General features: G+C 38.1%; 3 protein-coding genes across 5 annotated transcripts; all 3 read left to right on the top strand.

The window, feature by feature from the left end:
• The first annotated feature begins 114 nt into the window (after positions 1-114).
• LOC309501455 (E3 ubiquitin/ISG15 ligase TRIM25-like) lies at positions 115-3,341 on the top strand. The gene is made up of 6 exons (XM_082173571.1): positions 115-825; positions 1,123-1,218; positions 1,415-1,648; positions 1,761-1,920; positions 2,058-2,117; positions 2,578-3,341. The coding sequence occupies exons 1-6, from the start codon at positions 238-240 to the stop codon at positions 3,102-3,104; spliced, it is 1,665 nt and encodes a 554-aa protein (XP_082029697.1). The 5' UTR covers positions 115-237; the 3' UTR covers positions 3,105-3,341.
• A 1,603-nt stretch (positions 3,342-4,944) lies between these two features.
• LOC309501450 (tripartite motif-containing protein 16-like) lies at positions 4,945-8,400 on the top strand. Its single transcript, XM_082173566.1, has 6 exons — positions 4,945-5,712; positions 5,987-6,082; positions 6,280-6,513; positions 6,626-6,785; positions 6,932-6,991; positions 7,080-8,400. The coding sequence occupies exons 1-6, from the start codon at positions 5,122-5,124 to the stop codon at positions 7,616-7,618; spliced, it is 1,680 nt and encodes a 559-aa protein (XP_082029692.1). The 5' UTR covers positions 4,945-5,121; the 3' UTR covers positions 7,619-8,400.
• Positions 8,401-9,954: 1,554 nt separating this feature from the next.
• kif5ba (kinesin family member 5B, a) lies at positions 9,955-27,910 on the top strand. 3 transcript variants are annotated; one of them, XM_082173489.1, is made up of 26 exons: positions 9,955-10,272; positions 15,412-15,499; positions 15,590-15,663; positions 16,530-16,634; positions 16,753-16,801; positions 16,965-17,020; positions 17,136-17,223; positions 17,335-17,459; positions 17,539-17,643; positions 19,339-19,484; positions 19,675-19,823; positions 20,137-20,345; positions 21,082-21,150; positions 21,243-21,449; positions 21,554-21,697; positions 22,789-22,974; positions 23,125-23,242; positions 23,346-23,401; positions 23,488-23,597; positions 23,798-23,899; positions 24,146-24,206; positions 24,312-24,383; positions 24,566-24,670; positions 24,879-25,095; positions 25,228-25,360; positions 26,354-27,910. In XM_082173489.1, the coding sequence occupies exons 1-26, from the start codon at positions 10,147-10,149 to the stop codon at positions 26,355-26,357; spliced, it is 2,904 nt and encodes a 967-aa protein (XP_082029615.1). In that variant the 5' UTR covers positions 9,955-10,146; the 3' UTR covers positions 26,358-27,910. The 3 variants fall into 3 exon arrangements, with proteins under 3 accessions (XP_082029615.1, XP_082029613.1, XP_082029614.1); XM_082173488.1 differs by having other exon boundaries at positions 9,956-10,272; positions 22,786-22,974; XM_082173487.1 differs by having other exon boundaries at positions 24,146-24,383.
• Positions 27,911-27,997: the final 87 nt, after the last annotated feature.

Below are 27,997 nucleotides of genomic sequence, written 5' to 3'. Positions count from 1 at the left end.
ATTTGTGTCCAATAGAGAGCAGCAGAGCGTTAGATTGTAAGAGTTTAGACATCTTACCAGTTCTCTCGCTTTCCCTCTCTTTCGCTCTGTTAGCCAGTTGCCACTCCTACCTTCAGTTCTGTAAAAATGAAACTCATCACTACTTCCTATTCAGTCTGGGTGTGGGATTCAGCAGTTTTGTGGGGGTTTTCTGTTTCTGAGGGCTAAACTGTTTGTGAGTTACTGTTTTGCAGTAAAATGGCAGAATCCAGTGTTTCTTTGGCTCAGGATCAGTTCAGTTGTTCAATCTGTCTGGATCTACTGAAGAATCCAGTGACCATTCCCTGTGGACACAGTTACTGTATGATCTGTATCACAGGCTGCTGGGATCAGGATGATCAGAAGGGAGTCTACAGCTGCCCTCAGTGCAGACAGAGCTTCACTACAAGGCCTGTTTTAGGTAAAAACACCATGCTGGCTGAAGTGGTGGAGAAACTCAAGAAGACAAAACTACAAGCTCGTCCTGCTCAGTGTTACACTGAATCTGGAGATGTGGGGTGTGACGTCTGTACTGGGGACAAAAATAAAGCCATCAAGTCCTGTCTGGTGTGTCTGAACTCTTACTGTCAAAATCATCTGGAACAACATGAGATTTTCTTCAAAAGTAAAAGACACAATCTAATGGACGCCACTGAACGACTTCAGGAGATGATCTGCCCTCAACATGAGAAACTACTGGAGATTTACTGTCGTACTGATCAACACTGTATATGTTATTTGTGTACAATGGATGTGCACAAAAATCATGAGACTGTATCAGCAGCAGCAGAGAGGACTGAGAAACAGGTATTAACTAATATTGAGACTATAATGCAAATATTAATATCAATTGCAATGTGATGAAATTGAACATATAAAGGATTTTGTTTATCATGCTGTGCCATGTGTTTTACAAATATCTTCTGGAAAATCTGGAAGTTGCTATAAGATTTAATTAACATCTAGTTGCAGGTGATATCAGAAATGAACTATTTGATTTGTAAGGTGAACACAAATGAACTATGTACAAACATTGATTTAGATATATTTTAATGTAAACATGTTTTTATTATCAAACACATACACACTGCACTTTCCCAACAGAGACAGTTAGAAGAGACACAGAGAACAAACCAGAAGAGAATGGAGGAGAAACTGAAGGAGCTTGAGGAGCTGAGAGAGGCTGTAGAGTCTCACAAGGTGAGTTTAGAGCAGAAGAACTGCTGGAAGAGCTGTTTCAGACTCAGTTGGACTCTCCTCCAGTCAGTCCGTGAGGAGCCAGTGCTGGAGCTCTTTCAGTCCCACTGAAGCCCACTGTGGGGAACAGGCTGTGTGAGGGACCAGTAAGAGCTGAGTGAATGGACTGGTTCTAATGCGTCTCTGTGTGTCCTAACAGCGCTCTGCACAGGCAGCAGTGGAGGACAGTGAGAGGATCTTTACTGAGCTGATCTGCTCCATTGAGAGAAGCCGCTCTGAGGTGACACAGCTGATCAGAGACCAGGAAAAGACTGCAGTGAGTCGAGCTGAAGAACGACTGGAGCGACTGGAGCAGGAGATTGAGGATCTGAGGAGGAGAGACACTGAGCTGGAGCAGCTTTCACACACAGATGATCACATTCAATTCCTCCAGGTAACAGAGATCTGACAAACAGGACAGTGTCTTTAGGAAGGGAAGAGGTTGGGTTTTCTAATGTTTCTGACTCTTTAGCTGCTGTTTCTATTGTGTTTTTGTGTCTGTGTAGAGTTTCCAGTTTCTCTCTGTCCCTCCTGGATCTACAGACTCACCCAGCATCACTGTCAGTCCTCGTCTCTCTTTTGATGATGTTGGTAAATCTGTGTCTCATCTGAGAGAGAAACTGGAGCATTTCTGCAGAGAGGAAATAGAAAAGATATCTGGAAAAGGTAAGTACTGGATAATTTATGTAATCCCAGAATTAAGTGGTTCATCATGAAATATAAACTGGAATGAAAAGTGCACAAAAAATGAATATGAAATATGTACATTTAATGTTCTCTGTACTTTTTTTCATATTCCACAGTAACATACATTGAGATCATTCCCACTCCCGAATTCAAGACCAGGGGGAAATTTGTACAATGTAAGTCTCTACACACACACAGACATATGTTGGGTTTTCATGTTTTATGTGGACTTTCCATAGACATAATGATTTTTTATACTGTACAAACTGTATATTTTATCTCCAAACCCTAAACCATGATATAAAACTTTCTGCATTTAAAATGTTCAAAAAATATTACAATATGATTTATAAGCTGTTTTCCTCATAGGGAACAAAAATGTCCCCACAAGGACAAGGATTTTGGATATTGCTCTGTGGGGACAATTTGTCCCCATATAGGGTTTACCTGAACCACACAAACACACTACTACTTCTACGACATTGATTTACCCCCTTATAATCTGATTGACACCATCATACATTTATTCTGTTAATCTTTGTTGAATAAAATAAGATATAAAAATAAAACTCTTGCAACTGTTAATATTTCAAATAATTATTTCCTGATGTAGATTATTTGTTTTGTTTCCATCAGATTTCCGTCAGTTCTCTGTGGATGTAAATACAGTGCATAAAAGAATTTGTCTGTCCGAAAGGAACCGAGTGATTAAATACACTGACACAGTCCAGTCGTATCCTGATCATCCAGACAGATTTGATTATTGGGAGCAGGTGTTGTGTCGAGAGAGTGTGTGTGGACGCTGTTACTGGGAGGTTGAGTGGAGTGGTGAGGTGGGTATATCAGTGTCATATAAGAGCATCAGCAGGAAGGGAAAGGGAAATGAATGTATTTTTGGACGCAACATTCAGTCTTGGAGATTATTTTGCTCTTCCTCCAAATGTTTATTCTGGTACGATAAAAAAAAGACTAAACTCCCTGTAGTCTCCAGCTCCTCTAGAATAGGAGTGTATGTGGATCACAGTGCAGGAACTCTGTCCTTCTACAGCGTCTCTGACACAATGACCCTCATTCACAGAGTCCACACCACATTCACTCAGCCTCTCTATCCTGGGTTTAGAGTTTACTTTTTGGGACCACATATTTCAAAAGTAAAACTGTGAGAATTGAACTGCATTGACGGTTCAGAGAATCATGTTTGAGGTCAATAGTAAATCCATATCATTGAAATGCTGAGTGGAGCCTTTTCTTAGATTAATCAGATGAATAAATGTTCATAAACATAGAGTATAAAAAGGATGAATGTGGAAACATCATCATTGACACCAACAGTAGAAATAATACTTGTAATGTAACAGAATTTTCTTGCTTAATGCAAATAAAATTAATAAGAAGCATGAGAGGCATTTTGTTGTGTTTTCTTCAATCATACATTAATACGTATATATATTCATTGAGTGAATTTAGAGGATCCTCTTTGTCTTTAAATATTAAATGTTTATTAAACAACGGTGGATTCAACAGTGACACTTTAGAGAGACTTTTACTTGAATGAAGATACAAATATGTATGATTTTTTCCAGAACTAATGGTTACAGTTGAGTCTCATATTGTTGCTTCTGTCACTGTACCGCTGGATCTTCTCATTTTGCCTCAACATGTTTACAGTAAGTCGTGAAGCAGTCATTTATTTTAACCTCAGTGACTTACAGGCCGATCACAGACAGGGTCAGTCCTAATCTATTGTCCTTCCATTAAGACTGCAGCTTAAGAGAACAATGGTCACACACTTTCTGTTCTATGTATTACATGAGGATGCTTTACCCTAAACCCGCTGGATGTTGATGCATACCTGGACATGTTTTTTGTTATTTTATTTACATTTTAATGTAAGTTTGTGTCACTGCTTTTCCATTCTTCTTCCATAACTATCACTAGTTCATTTTACCAAATATCCAATGATTTTTAAACACTTTCTAATTGACAAGACAGTAAATACTTTGTGATGAGACATATATTTTAAGTTTATCATGGTCATTTTTTAATAAAGTAATAACATGACAATCATTTTGCAGTTATAAAAGCAACAAACTATTCTACAATTATTTATAATTATGATTTACTGAAGACTCATTGTAGGGACAGTGAGAGGACATTAGTATTAAAGGAACACTCCACCGTTTTTTGAAATAGGGCTTATTCACCTTCTTTCCTACATTTAGATAGGTGGGCAAATGCATTTTTGTCTCAGTGCATGCATTGTTTTAGTTTGACAGGGTCGGTGCTAGCTTAGCTTAGCATAATGAATGGAATCCTTTGTTGCCAGCTAGCATGTCCTGAGTAAAAGTGATATAAAAAATTTAAAAAACCCACCTAATTACTTCTTGTGGCCTGCGTATTCACAACAAGTACAAATAGCGATGCAGATTAACACTAGGCGATATCATATGCAGATATTGACTTGGGACTATATTAGGGGGAAGCACAGGTGAAGCACTGCTACTTGGGCGCAGAGATATCACACCCAAGTAGCAGTGCTTCGCCTGTGCTTCCCCCTAATATAGTCCTTAATATATAAGTCAATATCTGCCTAGGAAATCGCCTAGTGTTAATCTGCATCACTATGTGTACTTGTTGTGAATACGCAGGCCACAAGAAGTAATTAGGTGGGTTTTTTAAATTTTTTATATCACTTTTACTCAGGACATGCTAGCTGGCAACAAAGGATTCCATTCATTGTGCTAAGCTAAGCTAGCGCAGACCCTGTCAAACTAAAACAATGCATGCACTGAGACAAAAATGCATTTGCCCACCTATCTAAATGTAGGAAAGAAAGTGAATAAGCCCTATTTCAAAAAACGGTGGAGTGTTCCTTTAACATTAGTATTAACATCAACATTAGTATTAGTGATCAGTAGAGGGCAGTGAACCTTACCTTATCTGACCAGCTCTCTCTCTCTCTCTCTCTCTCTCTCTCTCTCTCTCTCTCTCTCTCTCTCTCTCTCTCTCTCTCTCTCCTGCTTTCCCTCTCTTTCTCCCTCTTTCAGCCACTCCTACCTTCAGTGAAAGTGAAAGTGAAACTCATCACTACTTCCTGCTCAGTCTGGGTGTGGGATTCAGCAGTTTTTTTTTTCTTTTTTTTCTGTTTATAAGGGCTAGACTAAACAGTAAAATAGTAAAATGGCAGAATTCAGTGTTTCTTTGGCTCAGGATCAGTTCAGTTGTTCAATCTGTCTGGATCTACTTAAGAATCCAGTGACCATTCCCTGTGGACACAGTTACTGTATGATCTGTATCACAGGCTGCTGGGATCAGGATGATCAGAAGGGAGTCTACAGCTGCCCTCAGTGCAGACAGACCTTCACTACAAGACCTGTTTTAGGTAAAAACACCATGCTGGCTGAAGTGGTGGAGAAACTCAAGAAGACAAAACTGCAAGCTGCTTGTCCTGCTCAGTGTTACACTGAATCTGGAGATGTGGAGTGTGACGTCTGTACTGGAGACAAAAACAAAGCCATCAAGTCCTGTCTGGTGTGTCTGAACTCTTACTGTCAAAATCATCTGGAACAACATGAGATTTTCTTCAAAGGTAAGAGACACAATCTAATGGATGCCACTGAACGACTTCAGGAGATGATCTGCCCTCAACATGAGAAACTACTGGAGATTTACTGTCGTAGAGAACAGAAGTGCATTTGTTTGCTGTGTATGGTGGATGAACACAAAAACCATGAGACTGTATCAGTTGCAGCAGAGAGAACTGAGAAACTGGTATGAACTAAAGAAAGTGCTTAAATGTCAAGTGCATGTGAAATATTTCATGTGAAAAATTCTATTGTGTATGAGCATTATTGAAAGAGTTCAAACAATAAGTTCATAATTGGTTAGTGTTGGATTATGGCAGTGCCATTACTCAACCATCTTAAAATAAATTTGTGAACAAATATACTACGAAGATAGTGATTGTTTACATGAGATAAATGCTTCTAAAAATACATAATGGATCCCAAAACAGTACACACTTATCAGTAAACTTTCCCAACAGAGACAGTTGGAGGAAATGCAGAGAACAAACCAGCAGAGAATGGAGGAGAAACTGAAGGAGCTTGAGGAGCTGAGAGAGGCTGTAGAGTCTCACAAGGTGAGTTTAGAGCAGAAGAACTGCTGGAAGAGCTGTTTCAGACTCAGTTAGGACTCTCCTCCAGTCAGTCTGTGAGGAGCCAGTGCTCGAGCTCTTTCAGTCCCACTGAAGCCCACTGTGGGGAACAGGCTGTGTGAGGGACCAGTAAGAGCTGAGTGAATGGACTGGTTCTAATGCGTCTCTGTGTGTCCTAACAGCGCTCTGCACAGGCAGCAGTGGAGGACAGTGAGAGGATCTTTACTGAGCTGATCCGCTCCATTGAGAGAAGCCGCTCTGAGGTGACACAGCTGATCAGAGACCAGGAGAAGACTGCAGTGAGTCGAGCTGAAGAACGACTGGAGCGACTGGAGCAGGAGATTGAGGATCTGAGGAGGAGAGACGCTGAGCTGGAGCAGCTTTCCCACACAGATGATCACATTCAATTCCTCCAGGTAACAGAGATCTGACAAACAGGACAGTGTCTTTAGGAAGGGAAGAGATTGTGTTTTTTCATGTTTCTGTGTCTTTAGCTGCTGTTTCTACTGTGTCTTTGTGTCTGTGTAGAGTTTCCAGTCTCTCTCTGTCCCTCCTGGATCTACAGACTCGTCCAGCATCACTGTCAGTCCTCGTCTCTCTTTTGATGATGTTGGTAAATCTGTGTCTCATCTGAGAGAGAAACTGGAGCATTTCTGCAGAGAGGAAATAGAAAAGATGTCTGGTATGGGTAATGCACTGGATTGTTCTTTTACTTTCAGAAATAATTTAAGTATCATGCTAGAAAAATCTAAAATGTTTATAAAAATGATTACAGAATACATTGTTTCTTTCAATGTTTTCTTTAATATTACACTGAATATGTCTTTTTCATAGTAAAATACATCGATATTGTATCCACCCCTGAACCAAAGACAAGGGAGGAGTTTCTTCAATGTAAGGCACAACACTAGTGGGTAAAATCTTCCCATTTGATGTCAGTAATTTCCTGATTTAGAGAAAGATTATGTGTTTTATCTTTCAGATTCCCGTCGGTTCACGCTGGATGCAAACACAGTGCATAACTACCTATGTTTGTCTGAGGAGAACAGAATGATTACTGAAACCAACACAGACCAGCTGTATCCTGATCATCCAGACAGATTTGATAGTTTGACTCAGGTGTTGTGTCGAGAGAGTGTGTGTGGACGCTGTTACTGGGAGGTTGAGTGGAGTGGGAGAGGAGTGGGTATATCAGTGTCATATAAGAGCATCAGCAGAAAGAGACAGGGTTTTTTTGAATGTGCGTTGGGATATAATGATCAGTCTTGGAGTTTGTATTGCTTTCCCTCCAGTTACTGCAAATACTCATTCTGTCACAATGACACAGAGACTGAACTCCTTGCCGTCTCCATCTTGTCTAGAATAGGAGTGTATGTGGATCACAGTGCAGGAACTCTGTCCTTCTACAGCATCTCTGAAACAATGACCCTCATTCACAGAGTCCACACCACATTCACTCAGCCTCTCTATCCTGGGTTTAGAGTTTATGGATCAGTGAAACTGTGTGATATCACAAAATAGAATAGGCTATAGAGCTGCAGGATGTGCGATAGGCTTTTATAGGATTCGTAGTTGATCTGTGATCCGTAACGCATGTAATTCGCAGATTAATTGCAAAGTTTAACCATCAGAGTGACAGTTTATCATTTGCATGTGTTTTTAAGCCCTGTCAATTTAAACATCAAGTGCAAAAAGACTGAGCCACACACACAGAGCCACGCAGACAGCACGTGAAGTTCATGAACATCGAATTCCCTTCCCTTTCTTATCTATTTGTGCTTAAAAGTGTGCATGGAAAATTAAGTCAAATACCCGTCTCGACAAGTTTCCTCATGAACACAGTCGGTTATGAGTTGTAAACAGAGAAAGAAAATGGATGCTTGTCATTACCAGTGTGCATTCGCCTTTAAGTGACAGGAGCCCAATATACCTGCAACTGTTTCTGTCACCAAAGTTAATCAAACAACAAAAGAGACAGAGAAAATCACTTTTGTTGCTTTAACAAAAATAAACTGTATTAATTATATGAATCCTATTTAATTTATACAGTGAAGACTATGAAGTGTAATTTTACATTTGATTATTCAATGTCTGTACCCGTTAATTTACCTGAAAAACATAAAGCACTGCTTATTTCATCTGTCTTTGTTCTATTATATTCATCTATGCTTGTAATTTATTATTTTCTATGCAGATGCACTACCCTACAAAATTACCCCAATCATCCTAAAATGATTAATTCTTTACAAATAGAGCTATTCAAATCATCAGGTGAAATTGTTTTCATATCGCAATATAGATTATCACAAAAAAATTAAAAAATAAAATATCGCAATGTCAGTTTTTTCCCCAATATCGTGCAGCCCTAATATAAGCTACTATAGCATGTGATATTATCAATAAAAATATAAGTAAAACTCTTATCATATTAATCTAATAATGGTTGTAATGTAAGAATGAAAGAATAACGACAATGAATAATCTTCATTGTAACCAATAGGACAAATAATATTCATACTGTCTGTCACTGTATGCTGTAAATAAAAAAATGAGGCCTAAACCAAAGGCCCTTATTTCATTTATTCTGGCCTACTTATTTAAACTTGGAATCTGAGTTTATGACATCACAGTTATGAATTAACAACCTTGCAGGTCAAAGGTGTTGCTGTTCATTCTGTTTAAATATGAAACAAAGTACAGAAAACATGCAGTGTGACTAACAGTTGAACAACTTCAATAAAAAGAAGCAGAGAAAGTTTGTCTTTGAATTGTAAGACAATTAATTAGACAATTACCACATTTTCATTTGTGGATGTAATGTTTCTCATGAAGGACATATGAGTTTACTACATAATAATATATCCTGCTGAAACCTAGGAATAGACATTTGGCCTCTGTAGAATTTCTCTGACATCATACATCACAGTTTTAAATCTGGATGTCCTGTAAAGAGCAGCACATTCAGGGCTTTGCAGAGATACCAAATGTTTGGAGGTGTAACCATGACAACTCCCTCTTCTTGGTCTTTAAAAATGACTGAATTATCAAATTTAGAAATATGATCATATTTTGTAATTATCATTTAAATCTGACTCATTTTCAAAATGTTTGTCAGAAATCAACATCTCAGGAAATTGTTATGGGGTTTCACTTTCAAATCAGAATATGACTTCTGTTATGAAACAGGGCATCGATTTCATTCATGTCCACTGTAGAGGACACTAGGACAGCATGGCATATAGGGCATTTTGGAGACACAACAAGTGAACAGGGATTAGGGAAAGAAATTACACCCTTATTCATTATTCTTATGAAATATGAGATTTTCATATGAAAATATTCCCAATTATTACTGCAATTATTACACGTCTTTTATCATTACATAGTGCCCCAAAAACACATTAATATGCAGATTAGATACAGTGTATAGATGCATTGCATAGAATGGGAATGGCATTTATGGCCATGATTACACGCATATTGCATAAAGTAAAATGGTATATCAAATCATTCTGTTATATCTTTCATAACACAGTTTAAGTTGAGAATCATCCTTATACAAATTTTGTATTAAAAAAAAAACCTTGAAACCTAAAATTGATTGGTGAATGAAACAAAAACGTTGTTGCCTATACATGTCTTTAAATTTTTTTTTAATGGGTATACAGAGGACATAGCATAACATAGGGAAAAAAAATTCTTCAAAAATGTATTTAATCCATTTGCTTCTTATATACTCCAAACAATCTAATGACCTAATAAAAAATAACTTAATTCACAAAAGTTTTGTAATAAAAAAAAAAGTTCTGGTTCTCAGGAGGATATCATTGTTATTTTCTGTTTGCTCTTGGTGACGGGCGTGATGTGACGTCACCGAACCGGAGGCCGGGTGATCCTCCAACGCGGCGCTTAGTCACACGGGCCAGGAATCAACAACCCAGGCCGGAATTTCGGAGCGAGGCGGTGTCCCCACCCCTCCGTCCGTGTCTGTATCCGTTTGTGTGCGTGTGTTCTGGCCGGTGCTCTTGTGATTCGGTAACCGGGGGAAGATGGCGGACCCGGCGGAGTGCACCATTAAAGTCATGTGCCGTTTCAGGCCGTTAAACAGCTCGGAGGTGACAAGAGGGGACAAATACGTAGCGAAATTTCAGGGAGAGGACAGCGTCGTGATTGGGGTGAGTGTTATTTTGGGACAGGGTTATTTTCTTTTATAGTTTATCTTTCGGTTGGTCTCGCGCGAGCGGCTAATGCTAATGACCGCAGCCCAGTACCACCGGAATTTGTCACAACCTGTTAATCTGAATAATTGACACCGACACCAGCCAGTGCCTCCGGTCCGGTGCCGTCCGAAACCGACGGTTTAATTCAGACATAAGTGTTAATTTAGTTCATTTCTGTGTCGTTTCCTCATCCGCTTCATGCTAACCATGTTAGCCACACCTGCACATTCAACGCGGAAACACTGTCAGTTTTACACTTTTGAAAATGCAAAAACTTATTTTGTTTATTTATTAAGTTCATGATACGGATTGGTTGCACATTGTAGGTTATGATGACCATTTCAAACCTCTAATTGCATGGTTAACTTAGGTGTAAATATGTTGAATGAGCTGGAAACTCCATATTTGCGTTTGTAAATAACTTACTGAGATCATTTCTATAACAGAAATGTTTTCAAATGTTTCGGTATCAAGAACCCCTAAATATGATCCAATTTCCAATATTTCCCTTCATAAAAAATGACAAAGCATTATATGTTAATGGTCATTCATAAATATTAATTTGTCAATATTATAGAAGGATTTAATAATGATTCAATTTTATGTTTTTTATATTTAATCAAAAAGCAAATTATATATAAAAAAGGGAAATGTTTTCTTTTTTTCTACAAAAACATTTTTTGGTTAAATTTAGTAAAAATCATTTATTTTCTCAATGTTATGCCCCCCTATTGCGGCCCATGGAGTTTTGCGGACCCTAGTTTGAAAACCCCTGCTCTATAACATTAGCAGTCACACATGCACATATAGCCTAGTTACACATATGTGTCTAAATTACAGGTGAAATTGAACATAAGGTTGTTCATTGGGTGAAATGAGAATAAAGGCTCAGTTAGCCTATAACTTTTATGGGTTTCTGTTGAACCAAAGACCTGAATGTGATGTCCCTTTTAAAAGGAACCAGTAGAGATGTTGATGTTCCTGGTGCGATCTGTATGTGCAGTGAGAAACATGAGTCATAGTGCTGCACTAGGATCTACTTGTATTTATGGGTGGGGACTGGGGAATTGATTGATCGATTGTCACTGTGCTTTGATTATCTTTTTAAACCCAGTTCAAACATGACAAGGCTATAGGCCTATGTCTTCTGTTATAAACTCTGAAGCTTTTCACCAAACCATCATGGCATGACAAATGACATTTGAAAGCCAACATCAGTGTGCAGTGGTGTTCTTAAGTTTAAAAAAACAAACATCAAATGTAAATTATGTCCCAGTTATTTAATGTTGTCACATTTTCCGGGTTAAATATTACATAAAAAAAAATATATATATTTTGTATTTTTACATTAACAGTGTAATTAATGTTCTATTTATTAAAACCAAGTATACATCTCATTAAGTTAGTGTTTTAAGCATTTTACATTTATTCCAAAATAATAAAGGCAGCAACAATTTAAACAATACGTTTTATTTGCAAACTGATGTTCAGCTGTTCTTTTTAAGAGTCAACTTACTTTCATTAGTCATTAAGCTTGGTAAACACTGGTCACAAACACGGAGATGTACCTTTAATTTCAGAAAGCTGTTTGCTCACTTTGACGTAACATAAAGCGGCCATATCTAAGTGGCTGAGCTGTTTACTTTTTAATTACCCTTCCCATTAACGCCTTCATTTAGTTAATTCAGACTGATTCCCAAATGCGGAACGCACAAAAACAAGAGGTGGGGTTTATCGCGTGAGCCAATCATGGTGCAATTGAGTCATTGCGTCCTCTCATGTGACGTTCCCCCATTCATTCTCAATTACCCCCCCATTAAACCCACCGCACACTTTAGAGGCTATGTTAAAGTCAATGGGCTCAGGGGAGGCACGAGAGACGTGGTGTCCCTCTGTAACTTTGCCTGCTGGTATCACTGTTGGACAGTGTTCCTTTAGAAAAAAAACTTGTGATTTATCCACTTTTTTTTTAATGTCACATTTTGTAATATTTCTTTGCGTTCTTTTATTTGTGTAATATGGATTTTCTCATCCAATTTTTTTGTAGAGGCACTGCCTCCCATGGCTCCTCGGAGGAAACTCCCCTGGCAAACATGTTATGTGGCAAGCTGTCTCAATCATATGAGTGACCACCATCCCTTTTAATGTAAATAATAATGATTTTATAGAGCAGTTTTTCTTGTACATCTGGTTCAATTTCACAAATCTTTTATGATAATGTGGTGGATCAAGAATTCCTGCCTGGTGTTATAGTGTGTACTTTCCAGAAAGACCGGCTCTGAAACGGATATGTTTGTGTTTGTTTAGTCCTCACTCTCTTAATACTCCTCTTCTATGTATGTAGACAATGTGAGAGAATGCCCAGGAACTGCAGTCTCCTTCAGGCTTATCCACTGTAATTTAAGTGAAAAGAGTGTGTGTGTGTATGTGTGTGAGCACTAGAGGAAGGTGAGATAATGCTTTGGAAATAGAGAGCGCTCCACCCTGTGCAGCCCCTGGGATTCTGTGTATGTGTAAGTGAGATGAGAAAATAGTTAGGTAAGAAAGTGCCTCAATTAGAACTCTGGAAAATGTTGTGTTCTCACAGGAGATTGTCCTCAGTTCTGTATCAGCACTGTGTCCAGCCCATATTGGCACTTTTCTACTTCGTTATCGTTTCCCAAATCAAATTTGAAAATAAATTTGCGACAGTATGTAACTTTTCATAAATACAATAATTATAATGTTATAGAATGTATTAAATTATTATTTTTTAATAATGTTTCATTGTGTTATTATAGTGTCAAAAGCAAGAATAAAATGATTAAAGGGGTCAAGATATGGATTTTTTTAATTTCTTTTTTTAATATTCCTTGAGATTCACTTATAATGTTATTTTTTTGTGTGCAAAATAACAAAACAAATATAAATGTGAAAAAAGTATTATTTTTTAACCCTCTATCTGAAATAATCTGTTTTAAAGGGTGGCTCCTTTAAGGCTTGTCAGTAAACATCCACTGTTATGATTGGCTAACATCACTGCATAAGAAACAGTATCAACACCCCCTTATTAATGCATGCGAGTAAGTGTTTTGAAAACATTCTCCAAATAAAACCATAATTTACAGACAAAGCAAAGCATTATGAAATTTTTTACTTATGGTTTGTGATGCAGCTGCTGTCAGATACAGTATACTGCCTCGTTCACAAAACAAAATGCTCCAAACAAACATATAATCCTTCAACGCCATTAAAATAAAACCATACCACTTGTTTCTGACGCTGGTATCCTTCTGAAGTCTGTACAAAAAAAATTACATTCAGTATAATTAATTATTAGCTTTTTATCAACTCACTAACCCACTGTAGTTCCCTCATGAACCCTTATTTTGGGAAACCAAGGAATTCAGGAACATGCTTTTTCTGGCAGTCACTAGTTTTCCTCCACTGGTTTTAGTTCATTTGTCGATATTTAAAATCTGCACATTTTAACTGGCTTAATACTTGCGGCTACAGAAAAAGCATTTTACAGACTGTAAACCAGCGGCTCTGCTCGTGACAGGCGGTTAAACTTTTTATTTCCCCTGTCATTCCCTCTAGACTTTGGACATCATAAGACAGTCATTCAGCCGGAGATTTCAAACGACTCCCTTCTTTTTGTCATGCATTGCCATGTTGATTGATAACAACATTTAATTTTGTAGTCTAAAGTTTTTTGTTTTGTTCTTGTTTAGGGTGGGTAGGTTTTCATTGATAATTTATTTTAAAAAAAATGAAAAAATATTTGATTAAATGAATCTGCCATAAACTGATGATTAAACAATTATGTAGGCTACTTCTTGTCTCAACAAAGATATGGGACACTTATGATTTGACATTGCGCTGACTGCATAAAAACAAGGTAGCACAGTAGTCAAAGATTCAACTTTTTTAGATCCGGTGAGAAAATTAGGCTAATATAAATTGTTGTGTCATAGTTGGCTGTCTGTACAGTATGATGGCTGGAAGGGTGTGGTAGTTTGTGTAATTTTTTCCAGTACTGGACTGGTCCGGACCTGCTCTTTTTGTCCCTGGGGCCCTTAAGTGTGTACTTTTGATGCAAGTTTGTTTATTGAGTGTCTGAATTTACCAGAAATCTCTGAAAAAGTGTTAAGGCATTATTTGACTTCCCTTCAGCCCAAACTCCATGGAAGAGCTTATAGTTTGGAGCCAAATAGTTGGCAATCTTTCTTAGTCACTCTGCACTTTAGCAGAAGCTGAATCTGCAGTCTTTGTGTTGGCAGTCCAGAGCTTTAACCATTAGGCTACCATCACCACGATTGGATGGTATCTGTGTTTTGTCAAAGGGCGTTCACCCTCTTGTGTTGTTGAATGCAATTTTTTTAGCCATTTCCCCCAGTCCTTAAAATAATAAATATGTTCTTTGTTCAGCCATAGTTATCACCTTGCCTTTAAAGGAAAAAATAATCCCATCATGCCAGTTCTTCAAGAGGTGCAGTAGGATTTGCTTCAAGTTGTTGGCTGTGATAATTAATTCGTTGGTGGCATGTGGTCTTTGCTGCCTGCTGATGTAATCATCATTCATCACTGACACAATATATGCATTTTTTACATTGAGAATTGTCAAAACTGTCTACCAAGACAATGTAAGTGCACGGAGTAGCACAAAAAGACATAAACACAAAGGTTAATAAACGGAGCAATTTCAATAGGGTCCTCACACCATCGGTGCTCAGGCCCTAACGAGTATGTATGACACAGAACTTGGAGCAAGTTAAATGAATGGTTTTCTCACCGGTGTAGTACCACTTTCCTTTGAGATGTTTGATACCCACATATGTTATTTACATTAATGCTGGAGTTTTTATTAATTGTACAATTCAGTATTTTATGAGAAATGCCATATTTTTACTGCCCATATGTTTGGTCATTCCTTCGCTGCTTGTCAGCTGATCAGTTCAAGCATTTGAATTCTATATTCTGTAACAATTTAGTCTGTTCCATGTTTTGTGACGGTAAAGTCTTGAAAACCTAAAAAAAAAGTATCTAATGGTACTTTGTCCTAATTTGTTCTAAATGCATTGCATTTGATATTTGTTTTTCTCCTCTCTACAGGGTAAACCGTATGCGTTTGACAGAGTTTTCCAGTCCAACACGTCTCAGGAGCAAGTGTACACGGCCTGCGCTCAACAAATCGTCAAAGGTAAAAGCAACATGTCTCATGATAGACCTCTGAATCAAAGCAAAAAGACAGAACATGCAATGAGGTTTAATCATGAATGTGTTCCCACAGATGTGCTTGGTGGATATAACGGAACCATTTTCGCCTATGGTCAGACGTCATCAGGCAAAACGCACACAATGGAGGTGAGCGAAAAATGGTGAAATATCTCAGCTGCGGTGAAAAGTCAAGAATTATGTGCAAAATTACTTTCACATACTCGCATATGATTATTTTTTCCAAATCTTATCTGTGGATGATCTTTTAGGTTCATGACCAAATGCACCTTTATGTTTAGGGTTGTTTGATAGCAGTGAAGTGTAATGCAGTGAAGTGACTTTATTCATAATCAGGTTCAGTTTATTTATATCATGACACTTTATACTATACAAATAACTTCAGAGCTGCTTTACAGTGAAAATCAGTGTAAGTGAAAACCTTCAACCTGTTTGAGGCTTAAAGTGTTCAGTATATAATATACTGTAAAAAAAAATCAGTACAATATTTTTACTTGTATTCAGCAAGGATTGATTAAAAATGACAGTAAATATGTAATGTTACAAAAGTTTTCTATTTCAAATCAATTCTGTTCTTCAAACTTTCTGTTTGAAGAACAGAACGTTTTCTAATTTCTAAATGCTATCAACGCATTTAGAAATAAGAATGATTTCTGAAGGTGCATGTGACACTTAAGGGCAAGGCTGGAGTAATTATGCTAAATATTCAGATTTGCCATTAAAAACAACAACAATTGAAAACAGATCTTTTAAATAGCAATAATATTTCACAATTGTTCTGTTTTTGACTATTTTTGGTCAAATAAATGCAGCCTTGGTGAAAGATTCTTCTTTCAAAAACATAAGAAAAACCTTGCTTCACCCCAAATTTTCCAACAGTATTATATACCTGAACAAAACAGTGGAGCAAACAGGCTGTTTTAGGCAAGTAGTGTTGTGAAGAATAGCTTGTTTTATTCCACTTTTATGACTGAGGTTTTGTGGTTTTTCTCTAGGGAAATCTTCATGACACAGATGCAATGGGAATTATTCCCAGAATAGTACAAGACATCTTTAACTACATTTACTCTATGGATGAAAATCTGGAGTTCCACATTAAAGTAAGTTATTGCATATACACAATCTTAAATTTTTATGCTTTCTTCTCATTCATTGGAACCTTGTTGCATCATTTCAAGTTGGATCCGTTCTCTTGATGGTATGGTTTAACTTTGACAGGTGTCATATTTTGAGATATACTTGGATAAGATTCGGGACCTATTGGATGGTGAGTGTGGAAGTGGTTCTAAGCCTCACATCTACCAACCAATTAATCTAAACATAACATAATTAGAAATCATTTTAAAATGATCTCAAATTCAACGGTAAAATTATAATGCTCCTTACATTGTGCCATAATATCTTTCTTTCTCTCTCTCTTTGTCTTGTAGTTTCAAAGACTAATTTATCTGTACATGAAGACAAAAACAGGGTTCCTTATGTCAAGGTGAGTTCCTGAAACCTGGCACCAGTGTCCCATTAAAATCTTAACGCAAAGTGGTAAATGCCACTGATCTTTAGAGAATATAAGTTGTTTGTTATAATTGTCTTCCTGGTTTTAGGGTTGCACTGAGCGATTTGTTTGCAGTCCAGATGAAGTGATGGACACTATTGACGAGGGCAAATCTAACAGACATGTAGCTGTGACAAGTATGAATACACAGACACAAGACAAAGAATATAATCAATAAAGAGAATAAAATATCCAGACAATGTAAGGTGTGATTTATAGTTGTAATAATGTCTATTTGTGTGTCTTAGACATGAATGAGCACAGCTCCAGGAGTCACAGTATCTTCCAGATCAATGTGAAGCAGGAGAACACTCAGACAGAACAGAAGCTCAGTGGGAAACTCTACCTGGTCGACTTGGCTGGCAGCGAGAAGGTGGGTGTGTGTTAAACTTTAGTCTTGTAGTTCAGTAAAACATGAGCAGAGTGTGTTGAACTCTTGCATTCTCTCACAGGTCAGTAAAACAGGAGCTGAAGGCGCAGTACTGGATGAAGCCAAAAACATCAACAAGTCTCTGTCATCCCTGGGCAACGTGATATCAGCCTTAGCCGAGGGCTCGGTGAGTCACATACTCACGCAGACATGCTCACAGGCTTTAGATGAGTTCTGTACACTCTTTGTTTCTAGTGTCTGGCTCCTAGAGCAGTGAGGATAGCTTGTATGAGTTCAGAGATTCACTTCAGCTTTTTCCAATTCAGTTTTCTGTTCTTTATCAGTATGACCAATAATGCTACTTGCGTAAAACCAATGAAAGGACAACTCAAAATAAAATATGAAGTAATTCAAAATAATGTCATTAATTTTAGTTTGGGTGTGGTATAGTTCTCACATTGCTCCGTAGGAATTGTCCCTGTTACTGTAAGTCGCTTTAGATAAAAGCATCTTTAAAGTTATCACTAATTGATTTGATCAAATACAATACAGAATTAAAGAACAAGTAAAAAATAAAGTATGATACTGACAGTGAAGATTTGGTGGGAAGTAGACCAGACCAGACTGGAAACATAGTGTTCCTCACATGATGGGCAGCACAGCTATACTGTGCTAATAGTACACAGCAGTCCTTGTGTTCTCTTCATAGGCTGGACAGTTTAAAGCTGTCATACTCAGGACCAGCTCAGCGAGCAAACTCTTTTCTGTGCTGCAAGGCCTTATTTTAGTCTGAGCTGTATTGGAGAAGCTAAATTGAAGCTGGGATCAGACCACACAATATTTTTTGTCTGTTACGATAGTCACTGTCAGTTTATACAATTATTTTTTTCATGGATGTCACAATTATAACATGTCATACACACATTGCTTGTCGTCTTTAACGACGTGCGTGATGTCATCGAGAAGTCAGACCAAGCGACTGACTTCTAGAAACAAGAGTGTAAACAAACAATGGCTACCGAATCAGCTCTCTTGCTAGCTTAATACTTATTCTAGTACTCACCATGTTGTTAAAGCACCTCCACTATCATTCGCCAGCATTTATCTCTTTTTTTTCACTCTGTTGTGGTAGTCCCTCGAGGAAACATCATAAAGGCAGGAGTATTGTTGCCATAGCTCCACGAACCTTTCCTTTATTGCATAATTCCAATTAGCAGCACCAATACCATCGCCTCTTTCGTTTTGCTGTGTACAGAAGAGCTTCTGTGCTCCTATTGGTCAACGTCACAGATGTGACACATGCTACTCTTTCTGTCGGGTCATCGTGAAGCGCCACAGATGCTGCATCTGTTGCCGTCCACTATGACATACTATACAAAATAAAACGATTGATTCTTGCATCCTGATGCCCATAATTTGCAAATCATTACGACATTCTACGTCAAACAGATCGGGCTAATATCATGTTGTCTGAACCTGGCATAACCAAAACTTGCATGCTACATTGAAGCTACTTAGAGGGCAATGCATTTGACCTGTAATGAACAAATTAAATTAAAAACAGAACTTATTATTATAGACACAATCTGATATCAATTCAGGTGTCAGAATCAATCTGGAACATACATTTACATTTCAATACATACTATTATAGATATTGTAATATTAAACATTTTATTAATGTAAGTTGATCAAATGTAGTAATTTAAATTTTAAACATTTTCTTTACATCAATAAAGAGCGCAATTTTGCAAATTGTCTTCTGGGAATGCCTTTGAGTAAAGACACTTGTAGTCCTGAAACTTATTCGCACATTTAAATGTGTTTTATTAATGTCTGTTGATCTAATTCTATCCGGAATCTCTCTTTGTTTCTTTCTCAGGCGTACGTTCCTTACAGAGATAGTAAAATGACAAGGATCTTGCAGGATTCTCTGGGTGGGAACTGCAGGACCACCATTGTCATCTGCTGTTCTCCTTCCTCGTACAATGAGGCTGAGACCAAATCCACTCTTATGTTTGGACAGAGGTGAGGAGATCAATTCATATTTGTCCAACTTTATCACTTAGTCTTTTCTCTCCATTCATAATAAAGGTGTCACTGTCATTGGTGTCATTTATGCAAGAATAATTACAAGCTCTATGTATTTATGCAAACAACGGTGTGAGGAGAAAAACACCAGAGCTGTACAGCTGTGATTGTGTTTGTGTGTTTGCAGAGCCAAGACCATTAAGAACACAGTGAGTGTGAATGTGGAGCTGACAGCAGAGCAATGGAAGAAGAAATATGAGAGGGAGAAAGAACGAAACAAGAGCCTGCGAAACACCATCACATGGCTGGAGAATGAACTTAACCGCTGGAGAAACGGTCAGATGGCCATTTGTTTTTATATTTATTTATTTTTATATTACATTTGTGAAACAGTTTTGTTATTGCATTCAAAACTTTTTTTTAACACTTGTTTATTATGCATTGACATCCAGTCTAAAACCACTTGTGAAATGCTTCTATTTTGCATTTTTTAAGTAATTTATAAATAATTTATATGATTCCTTGTACATAACTTTTATTTAAAAAAAATTTAAATAATAATTAACTGTCCTGAAATATTATATTTAGGTTTAAACTTTTGAAAGTGCACCTCTGCAGTACCTCAAGGTCCTCTCTGTGTGTCCTCCAGGTGAAACAGTACCTGCAGAGGAGCAGTACGATAAGGAGAAGGCTAATGCTGAAGTGTTGGCGCTGGATAACACAATTAATAATGATAAATTTGCATCCACACCAAGCATGCCGCCTGTACCAGGAATGCTCGGGGCCCGACTCACCGATTCTGAGAAGGAGAAATGTGAGGTTGAACTCACCAAACTGTACGAGCAACTTGACGACAAGGTGCGGACATGCATGTAACATAAAAATGAAGCAGATTTCTGTCATCTATCTTATGATTCTGGGTGCTTTCACACTTTCGCACCTGGATGCGATTTGACATCAGATTTCAGTTTGCTTGGATGATGTGAATGCTGTTTTCCAAACTTGGGTTGCGGACACGTGAACTGAGCCCAAGTCAACATTGAAAGGCTGGTCTGGGGTGTACAGTTCATGTGAACTCCAGTGCGGTTCACTGCTGATATGAACGCTATCGTACTAAATTGCAGAAGTGAACCGCTTGTGTTTTTGTATGTTTTCAGTTCTCACTCACTTTCCTGACAAGTGCACTGCAAGCAGAGAGAATGTATTCCCGTGGTCTTTAGAACGTTTGCAGTACATTCGCGGCAGATAGACGCAAGTGCCATTATGTGCTGACACTTTTGAAACAAAATTAGAGGTTCATAAAAACCAAAATATAAAAGTGATGTGAGCAACGCCATCCATTTTGCTGCCTTCTCCTGCATTGTAGTAGCCCTGCAGGGTAGCAATCGAACTCTGGCTCGGATCAGGCAATCGAACCTAGTGTTAAAGCACCCTGAATCTACAAAAATTCCACAGAAGGACCACAGGCACTATACATAATTAATATTGTTAAACCATGGTCAGTTTTCATAAAGATGATGTTAGACTTTCATTATCACAAACATATTCAATTTGAATGAGAGCTTGTTTTTTTCCTCATCTTATCTCTCTCCAGGATGAAGAGATTAATCAGCAGTCTCAGTTGGTGGAGAAGCTTAAGCAGCAGATGTTGGACCAAGAGGAGGTTAGTGAGCTCTCATATGCACATATGTAAATGAATATTAGTTGGTAAACACTGTATATTCATGCTCACAAATGTTTGTGTGTGTGTTGCAGCTGCTGGCCTCGTCACGGCGAGACCATGATAACCTGCAGGCGGAGCTGAATCGTCTGCAGATGGAGAACGATGCGTCTAAAGAGGAGGTGAAGGAGGTGCTGCAGGCCCTGGAGGAGCTTGCCGTCAACTATGATCAGAAGAGTCAGGAGGTGGAGGACAAAACCAAGGAGTTTGAAGCACTCAGTGAGGAACTTAGTCAGAAATCTGTAAGTGCCAGAAGGGCTAATTAATATATCAGTCTTTTGCTTACGGTCGGCCTGCTGTGTGAAGAGATACACTAAACTTGACTTTAAAACGCTCTCTGTTTCAGAGCACCCTGGCATCTATAGACTCAGAACTACAGAAACTGAAGGAAATGGCAAATCACCAGAAGAAGAGGGTAACTGAGATGATGTCGTCACTACTCAAAGATTTGACTGAGATTGGCATTGCTGTGGGCAACAATGACATCAAGGTGAATGACAGGGTTTTGTTTTTGTTTTGTTTTTTAAGGTGAAGTGTGTAAGTTCTTCCGAAGTAGAATCGCCAAACTAAATTTTAAACACTCCCCCATTTACTATTGGTCAGATAGACCGGCTCCCAAACTCACACCAATGTTTGAACCAATGTTTTCTGTGTTTTTGATACTTAAACAGAAATTATATAAAGTGCCCCTATTATATGTTTCCAAGGCCAAAAAAACTCTTTTTTCAGTGTCTGAAATGGTTCGATAAAGGATTCAGTCTCTCCAAACCCCTCCTTTCTGCGAGACTACTCTGCTCTGATTGGTCAGATGGCCCAGTCTGTTGTGATTGGTCTACTGCTTACAGCACGTGTCGGAAACGGAACGACCATTACCATAAATTAATTTCCGCTTTTTACTGTATCAATCCGAGTCCTCATCCTTTGGAAGTGCATGCAAAGTGCTTTTTACTTTCACAGCACAGAAAGCACTTCTTGAGATGTCGAAAACATGAACCAAACTTTTCCAGGCCTCAGCTACAACTACAGTTTGAGGGCAGGTCAAATTTGATGATGTTCACGGGCATCCAATGAAGACCATAGGCTGGCATTATGGAAATTGGGGAGACAATAACTTAAAGGTATAGCGGAGGATCTTTCCAAATTTTAGATAAGACCCGCCCTCTCCACTTTTTGAAAAGTTTGATTGATTCACCAGAATGATTGACAATTAGGAGGACCAATAGTTTAGACTACCCACCAGGAAGTAAAACATCCTCCGCTATACCTTTAATTTATTGTGCATTTTGATCTCTGAAACTTTGCAGACTTTTACATTCACAAACACTACATGAAAGGTAATATCTGAAAAAGCAGAATAGGGGCACTTTAATAGCACCACAGTGTTTATACTGTTGTTATATAACCAAGTATCTGTATTTATAAAGTGTCTATTCAAATATGATGCCATCTTTATAGATTTTAACAAAGACTTATACACCACCTTTTAATAGCTTATTATTTAGTAGCTTTATATAGTAGCTTTAATAACTATAATTAATAGATTTTTGGACCAAACTTGACTTCTCTCTGTCTTTGCAGCAGCATGAAGGCAGCGGTCTTATAGACGAAGAGTTCACTGTAGCCAGACTCTACATCAGTAAGATGAAGTCAGAAGTTAAATCGATGGTTAAACGTTGCAAGCAGTTGGAAAACACACAGTCTGAGAGCAACAAGAAGGTGGATGAATCTGAGAAGGAGCTTGCGGCATGCCAGTTACGCATCTCACAGGTACGGTTTCACACTCTTCTGCTGAATACTGCCTCCTAAAACACACTTATTTCTTACATGGCAAACCTTTGCACTATAATCTACTAAACAATAAAGTTATGAATAAAGTAACAAGTACTCTATATTAACAAATAGATGTTTGTTTTGCAGCATGAGGCGAAAATTAAATCTCTGAGTGAGTATCTGCAGAACGTAGAGCATAAGAAGAGACAGTTGGAAGAGGACTTGGATTCCCTTAATGAGGAGCTGGTCAAAATCAACGCACAGGGTACACAGACTCATACAGATAAAGATTATGCATCTACATGTACTTTTTCAAAACGGTCTAATTTTCTGTGCTTCTAATGTTTTGTGTGTGTTTGTGGCCACAGAGAAAGTTCATGCAATGGAGAAGGAGAGTGAGATTCAGAGTGCCAATGAGGTGAAGGTAAGAAATGTGTATACACACATACAAATGAGTTTGTTCAGTTTGGATGTTTATTTTAATTTTAATGCGAGTGTTTGTGTGTTTAGGATGCTGTTGAGAAGCAGATCCAGAGTCACAGGGAGGCCCATCAGAAACAGATCAGCAGCCTGAGAGACGAGCTGGAAACCAAAGAGAAACTTATCACTGATCTTCAAGAGTACGATACACATTTCAGTCAAAATAAAGCAATATCAGTCGGAAATTCAACTTTTAAAGCGCATGTTAATATACTGACTGATTTTAAGATGTATGACTGTCATAACTAATCTATAGCTTCACATCAAAGTTAATAGTTGATTTACAGCAGTAATAATAATACAGCAGTAGCTAATAAATTCTCTCTCTCTTTCTCTCTAGTCTGAATCAGAAGATCCTGCTGGAGCAGGAGCGTTTGAGGGTGGAACATGAGAAACTCAAATCCAATGACCAGGAGAAGAGCCGCAAACTACATGAGCTCACGTATGTAAAGCACAGTCAGTTGTGTTCATCTTCCTCATTGTAGAGGTTGAGCTGATAAAACCTTGTTTATGAGCAAAATCTCCCTAGTTTCTGTTGTTCATCTGAAGAGTTGTGCCGGAATATTGCACAAAGCATTAATACACTTGCATTATGTATTTATATGAAATGTATATTAAATTAGAGTTGTGCATGGATTGCTTGTCTTTAGTGATGTGCTGTTTTAATGGTTTTGTGTGTGCATTACAGTATGATGCAGGACCGCAGGGAACAGGCCAAACAGGATCTAAAAGGCTTGGAGGAGACTGTGGTGAGTGCAATTCCTCATTTCAGCACTAGAGGGACAACAGAAGACAGTTGTATTCACATCATACAGCGTGTACATTTAAATATTGCTATTTTCTATCTATTTAAGGCCAAGGAGCTGCAGACTTTGCACAACCTCAGGAAATTGTTTGTTCAGGATCTGGCTACTCGTGTTAAAAAGGTGGGAGTGGATCTGTCTTATATCATCCTTTAATTTTCATGTCTACTGTGTCTGTTATTTTTTTTAAAGTAAACTTTAATTCTGCCATTTAGGTCGATGTAAATCCATATATTGAGTTTACTAAGCAGTCGACTTGGTGGTTTACTTGAAAGGTTTTGTTTTTTGTGTGTGTGTGTGTGTAGAGTGCAGAGATGGACTCTGATGAAACTGGCGGCAGTGCTGCTCAGAAGCAGAAGATCTCTTTCCTGGAGAACAATCTAGAACAACTCACCAAGGTTCACAAACAGGTAAATCCAAACCAGAAAGGTCCCCTTAATGATTCACACATGTTAGCAAATGTTTTTACCAGTTCAGAATCAAAATGTATAAACTCTTACTTAAATATTTTCCTTTTATAGACAATTATGCTTTCAAAACAACAATACATAGTTTACTTAATGAAGAAAAAGAATAAATCTGGTAATGTAAAGAATGTTGTCTGTCTTTATTCTTTAGCTGGTGCGTGATAATGCTGACCTGCGCTGTGAGCTTCCTAAACTGGAGAAGCGTCTGCGGGCAACAGCGGAGCGTGTGAAGGCTCTGGAGTCGGCGCTCAAAGAGGCCAAAGAGAACGCAGCCCGCGACCGCAAACGCTACCAGCTGGAGGTGGACCGCATCAAAGAGGCCGTGAGAGCCAAAAACATGGCCCGCAGAGGACACTCCGCACAGATAGGTGGCTGCACAATTCTCCTTAATAAAAAAATTAACGTCAGGTGTCTGTAATTTGGCCTTATAAAAATGAAAAAGTTCATTTTAGTGACCGTGATCTTTTCTTTCACGATTTGCCTCTATTCTCTGGTTGTAGCTAAACCCATCAGGCCTGGACAGCAACCTGTAGCTTCTCCTACACACCCCAATGTGCTGCGTGGAGGCGGCGTCCTCAACCAGAACAGCCAGCCTATGCCCATCAGAGGAGGAGGCGCTAAACAAGAGAAGAGGTGCGTAAGAGAGAATCTGGGGCTTTTGTTTGTAGGAAGACCATAATGCCGGCACATTTGCTGTCATTTTATTTGAAGATTTTCTGACAGGCAGATTTTTGGAACATATTTTGACAATTTAATTCACAATACAATAATAATGTCTAACAATAATTACAATTAATAAATGTAACAATAGATTATTTATTTTATTAATGTAATAATAATAATAATAAATTGAATTAATAATGATAATTATAAAATAAACAATCAATTTATCAAATGTATCTTTTTTCTGTATCTGTATAGCCAGACTTCGCTGTAGTTTTGTAAACTGTATGCAGTGAGGACGTTATCCTGCCTCAGCCAGTGATATTAATGGTTCCTGGTTCAAGACCAGCAGGTTTAATGGGCTGGTTAGTAGCCACATATTCCACCCAGAGAATACTCCAGATAATGGTTATTATTATAAAAAAAATTTAAAGCCAATGTCGATTCTCATTTTATTACGAGCTCTGTTGCATTCTCTTTTTTGCCAGCAGACTCTCCTTTGTTTCTCTTTTCTTTTTTTAACGGGTGATTCCCTTGTGGTTTGAATTTAGCGCGCTTCATGTTAATCTTTCTCACTCGTTGTGGCAACTAACCGATGACACTCCCACACCATACACACGTCAGAGTAGCCAGAGCAAATGTTCTCTATTTACGGATATGACTAGAGATACACGGGCGAGTGACCGAAAACCGTCCCGTCAGGTCTAAAATATAAACACTTATAATAGGCTTACCATAGGTAATCAGGGTAAAACAAAAACACGTTTTGGAAGAAGGATTGATGTATTCATTATTTACTTTTTTTTTTTTTTTTTTACATAAAAATTACATTGTGTTAAACATTAAACAATAAATGAAAATACAGTGGGCAGAGATGGATTTGAGTATAAAAATCCCTTGGTTTGTTTAGCACAACTTTATTGGATCCTGCTTTCTCACTGTCTTCTTTTCTTGTCTTTTTAGCTGAAGACGAGTTTTTTTCCCTCACTACCGAAGCTGCGAGAATGCAAGAAGTCTTCATGGAAATGTCATTCCATTAACATAATCCCTCCTGCTGGTGCACATGGGAGGACGTCCCAATCGAAATATTCAAGGCTGTACAGTTCCACTTCCCATCTGTTTTGTTTTTTTTTTCCTCCAAAGCAAATTATTTTATGAATATTGCACTCACACGTGCACCAAACACGACATAACAAGGAAATCAAGAAATAAACGTACGCAACGTGAACAATTGACCACGGCCCAGAAGCCTGTGCTATCAGCTGTAATGTGTCCAAACACCTGCAGTCCTCAGCTGCTCTCTGCACACCTGTAACCTGTGTTAAAACTACTGCCTGATTAACTGCGCAAAAGATCTCGCTCCTGGCTTCACTTCATACGGGTCAGCGTCTAGACTGCATCAAGCTTGAATAGAAAAATACCTGAATAGAGAATATGCAAGCGTGCTCGTCAGCAGATCGCCCGTTTTACTACAAACTCAGATATTCCTGTGTGAAAGTACTCTGAACAGGTGCAGATCTGAAACCCCATGGTTTTTACTTTCTGTAGTAACTAATGGTTGTAAAGGGGAAGGTGGAGAGGATTGTAGACATGAGGAACCAGGCCGTCTGCGGTTGCAAAGGCAAATGCTTTTTTTTTAACTAAAACAAATGAAGGTTGTCCTGTCCTGCTTTTCGCACATATCACGCCTTGCATATCAAAATTCTTATTTGAAGAGTTATTGTCTATATTTAAGATTATTCTATTATTCATACTTTTCTGCCTGTATCCTCAATACATAACTATGTATTTAAATGTTTTGGACTTGTATGTTGTGGTCAGTTTACATCTGTAGAAGTCCTCACGTGACATCATTGCTTGCTTGCTCTGCCACTGTTACTGATCAACCAATCAGTTTAGCAGAATGATGGTATGGGCTGGCTTGTGTTTCAAACCTTAACTTGTATCTCCAAGAGGACATTGCAGAAAGGTGTTGCTTATTTTTTAACTATCTTTATGAAGGAGGTTCAAGGAATGTGGATCATTATTATTGAAGCTAGCCTTAAATGATTTTATTTAAAATGTACACTCCTGATATTGTTGAAAGAAAGCTTATGAATTGCGAATTACAGGACATGACAACCTTCGGTGTCATTATTGCTTTCTGGGTGTTTTTATACCTTTAATCGACATCACAAGGACCATTAAGAGCGCAGTTGTTGTGTTATTAGCCCTAAATTCGTCCCTTTTCAGTGCATGAAGGATAATTAATTGATGTTCATGGGGAATGCCACACATTTAATGAAAACTTCAAATAAATAGCTAATTTTTTTATTACTGTGTAATAGTAACTCCATGACTGATTGACAGAGAGTTCCACCAATGGACAAAGCCACTGGATCATTCCAACAGTACAAGGTGTTATTGGAAGATTCTGGTTGAAGGGAAAGAGTGAGAGGGGATGAAATTACTGATGACACTTTTTTTTCTGGATGGACTGCATGATGTATGTGTGATTAAATCTATATTCTGAAACTTGAAGTTCCTTTCTCCTTTTTTTGTTACCTGTGATTTGATGTGTAGTTAAGCTATGAAAAATGCATCGCACATGTAAATGACTATGAAAAT

Source organism: Leuciscus leuciscus (genome assembly GCF_965113295.1).
Source record: "Leuciscus leuciscus genome assembly, chromosome: 6".
NCBI classification, from domain to species: domain Eukaryota; kingdom Metazoa; phylum Chordata; class Actinopteri; order Cypriniformes; family Leuciscidae; genus Leuciscus; species Leuciscus leuciscus.
The sequence above is the reverse complement of the archived record's forward strand: the minus strand, read 5'-3'. Positions and strand labels throughout refer to the sequence as shown.

Bases quoted from the DNA above. Each gene is read 5' to 3' on its own strand.
- LOC309501455 (XM_082173571.1), top strand. From the start codon at position 238: ATGGCAGAATCCAGTGTTTCTTTGGCTCAGGATCAGTTCAGTTGTTCA. The intron at 826-1,122 runs GTATTAACTAAT...CTTTCCCAACAG, and splicing joins CAGAGAGGACTGAGAAACAG to AGACAGTTAGAAGAGACACA. The intron at 1,921-2,057 runs GTAAGTACTGGA...CATATTCCACAG, and splicing joins AGAAAAGATATCTGGAAAAG to TAACATACATTGAGATCATT.
- LOC309501450 (XM_082173566.1), top strand. From the start codon at position 5,122: ATGGCAGAATTCAGTGTTTCTTTGGCTCAGGATCAGTTCAGTTGTTCA. The intron at 5,713-5,986 runs GTATGAACTAAA...CTTTCCCAACAG, and splicing joins CAGAGAGAACTGAGAAACTG to AGACAGTTGGAGGAAATGCA. The intron at 6,514-6,625 runs GTAACAGAGATC...GTGTCTGTGTAG, and splicing joins ATCACATTCAATTCCTCCAG to AGTTTCCAGTCTCTCTCTGT.
- kif5ba (XM_082173487.1), top strand. From the start codon at position 10,147: ATGGCGGACCCGGCGGAGTGCACCATTAAAGTCATGTGCCGTTTCAGG. The intron at 20,346-21,081 runs GTGCGGACATGC...ATCTCTCTCCAG, and splicing joins ACGAGCAACTTGACGACAAG to GATGAAGAGATTAATCAGCA. The intron at 24,671-24,878 runs GTAAATCCAAAC...TTTATTCTTTAG, and splicing joins TCACCAAGGTTCACAAACAG to CTGGTGCGTGATAATGCTGA.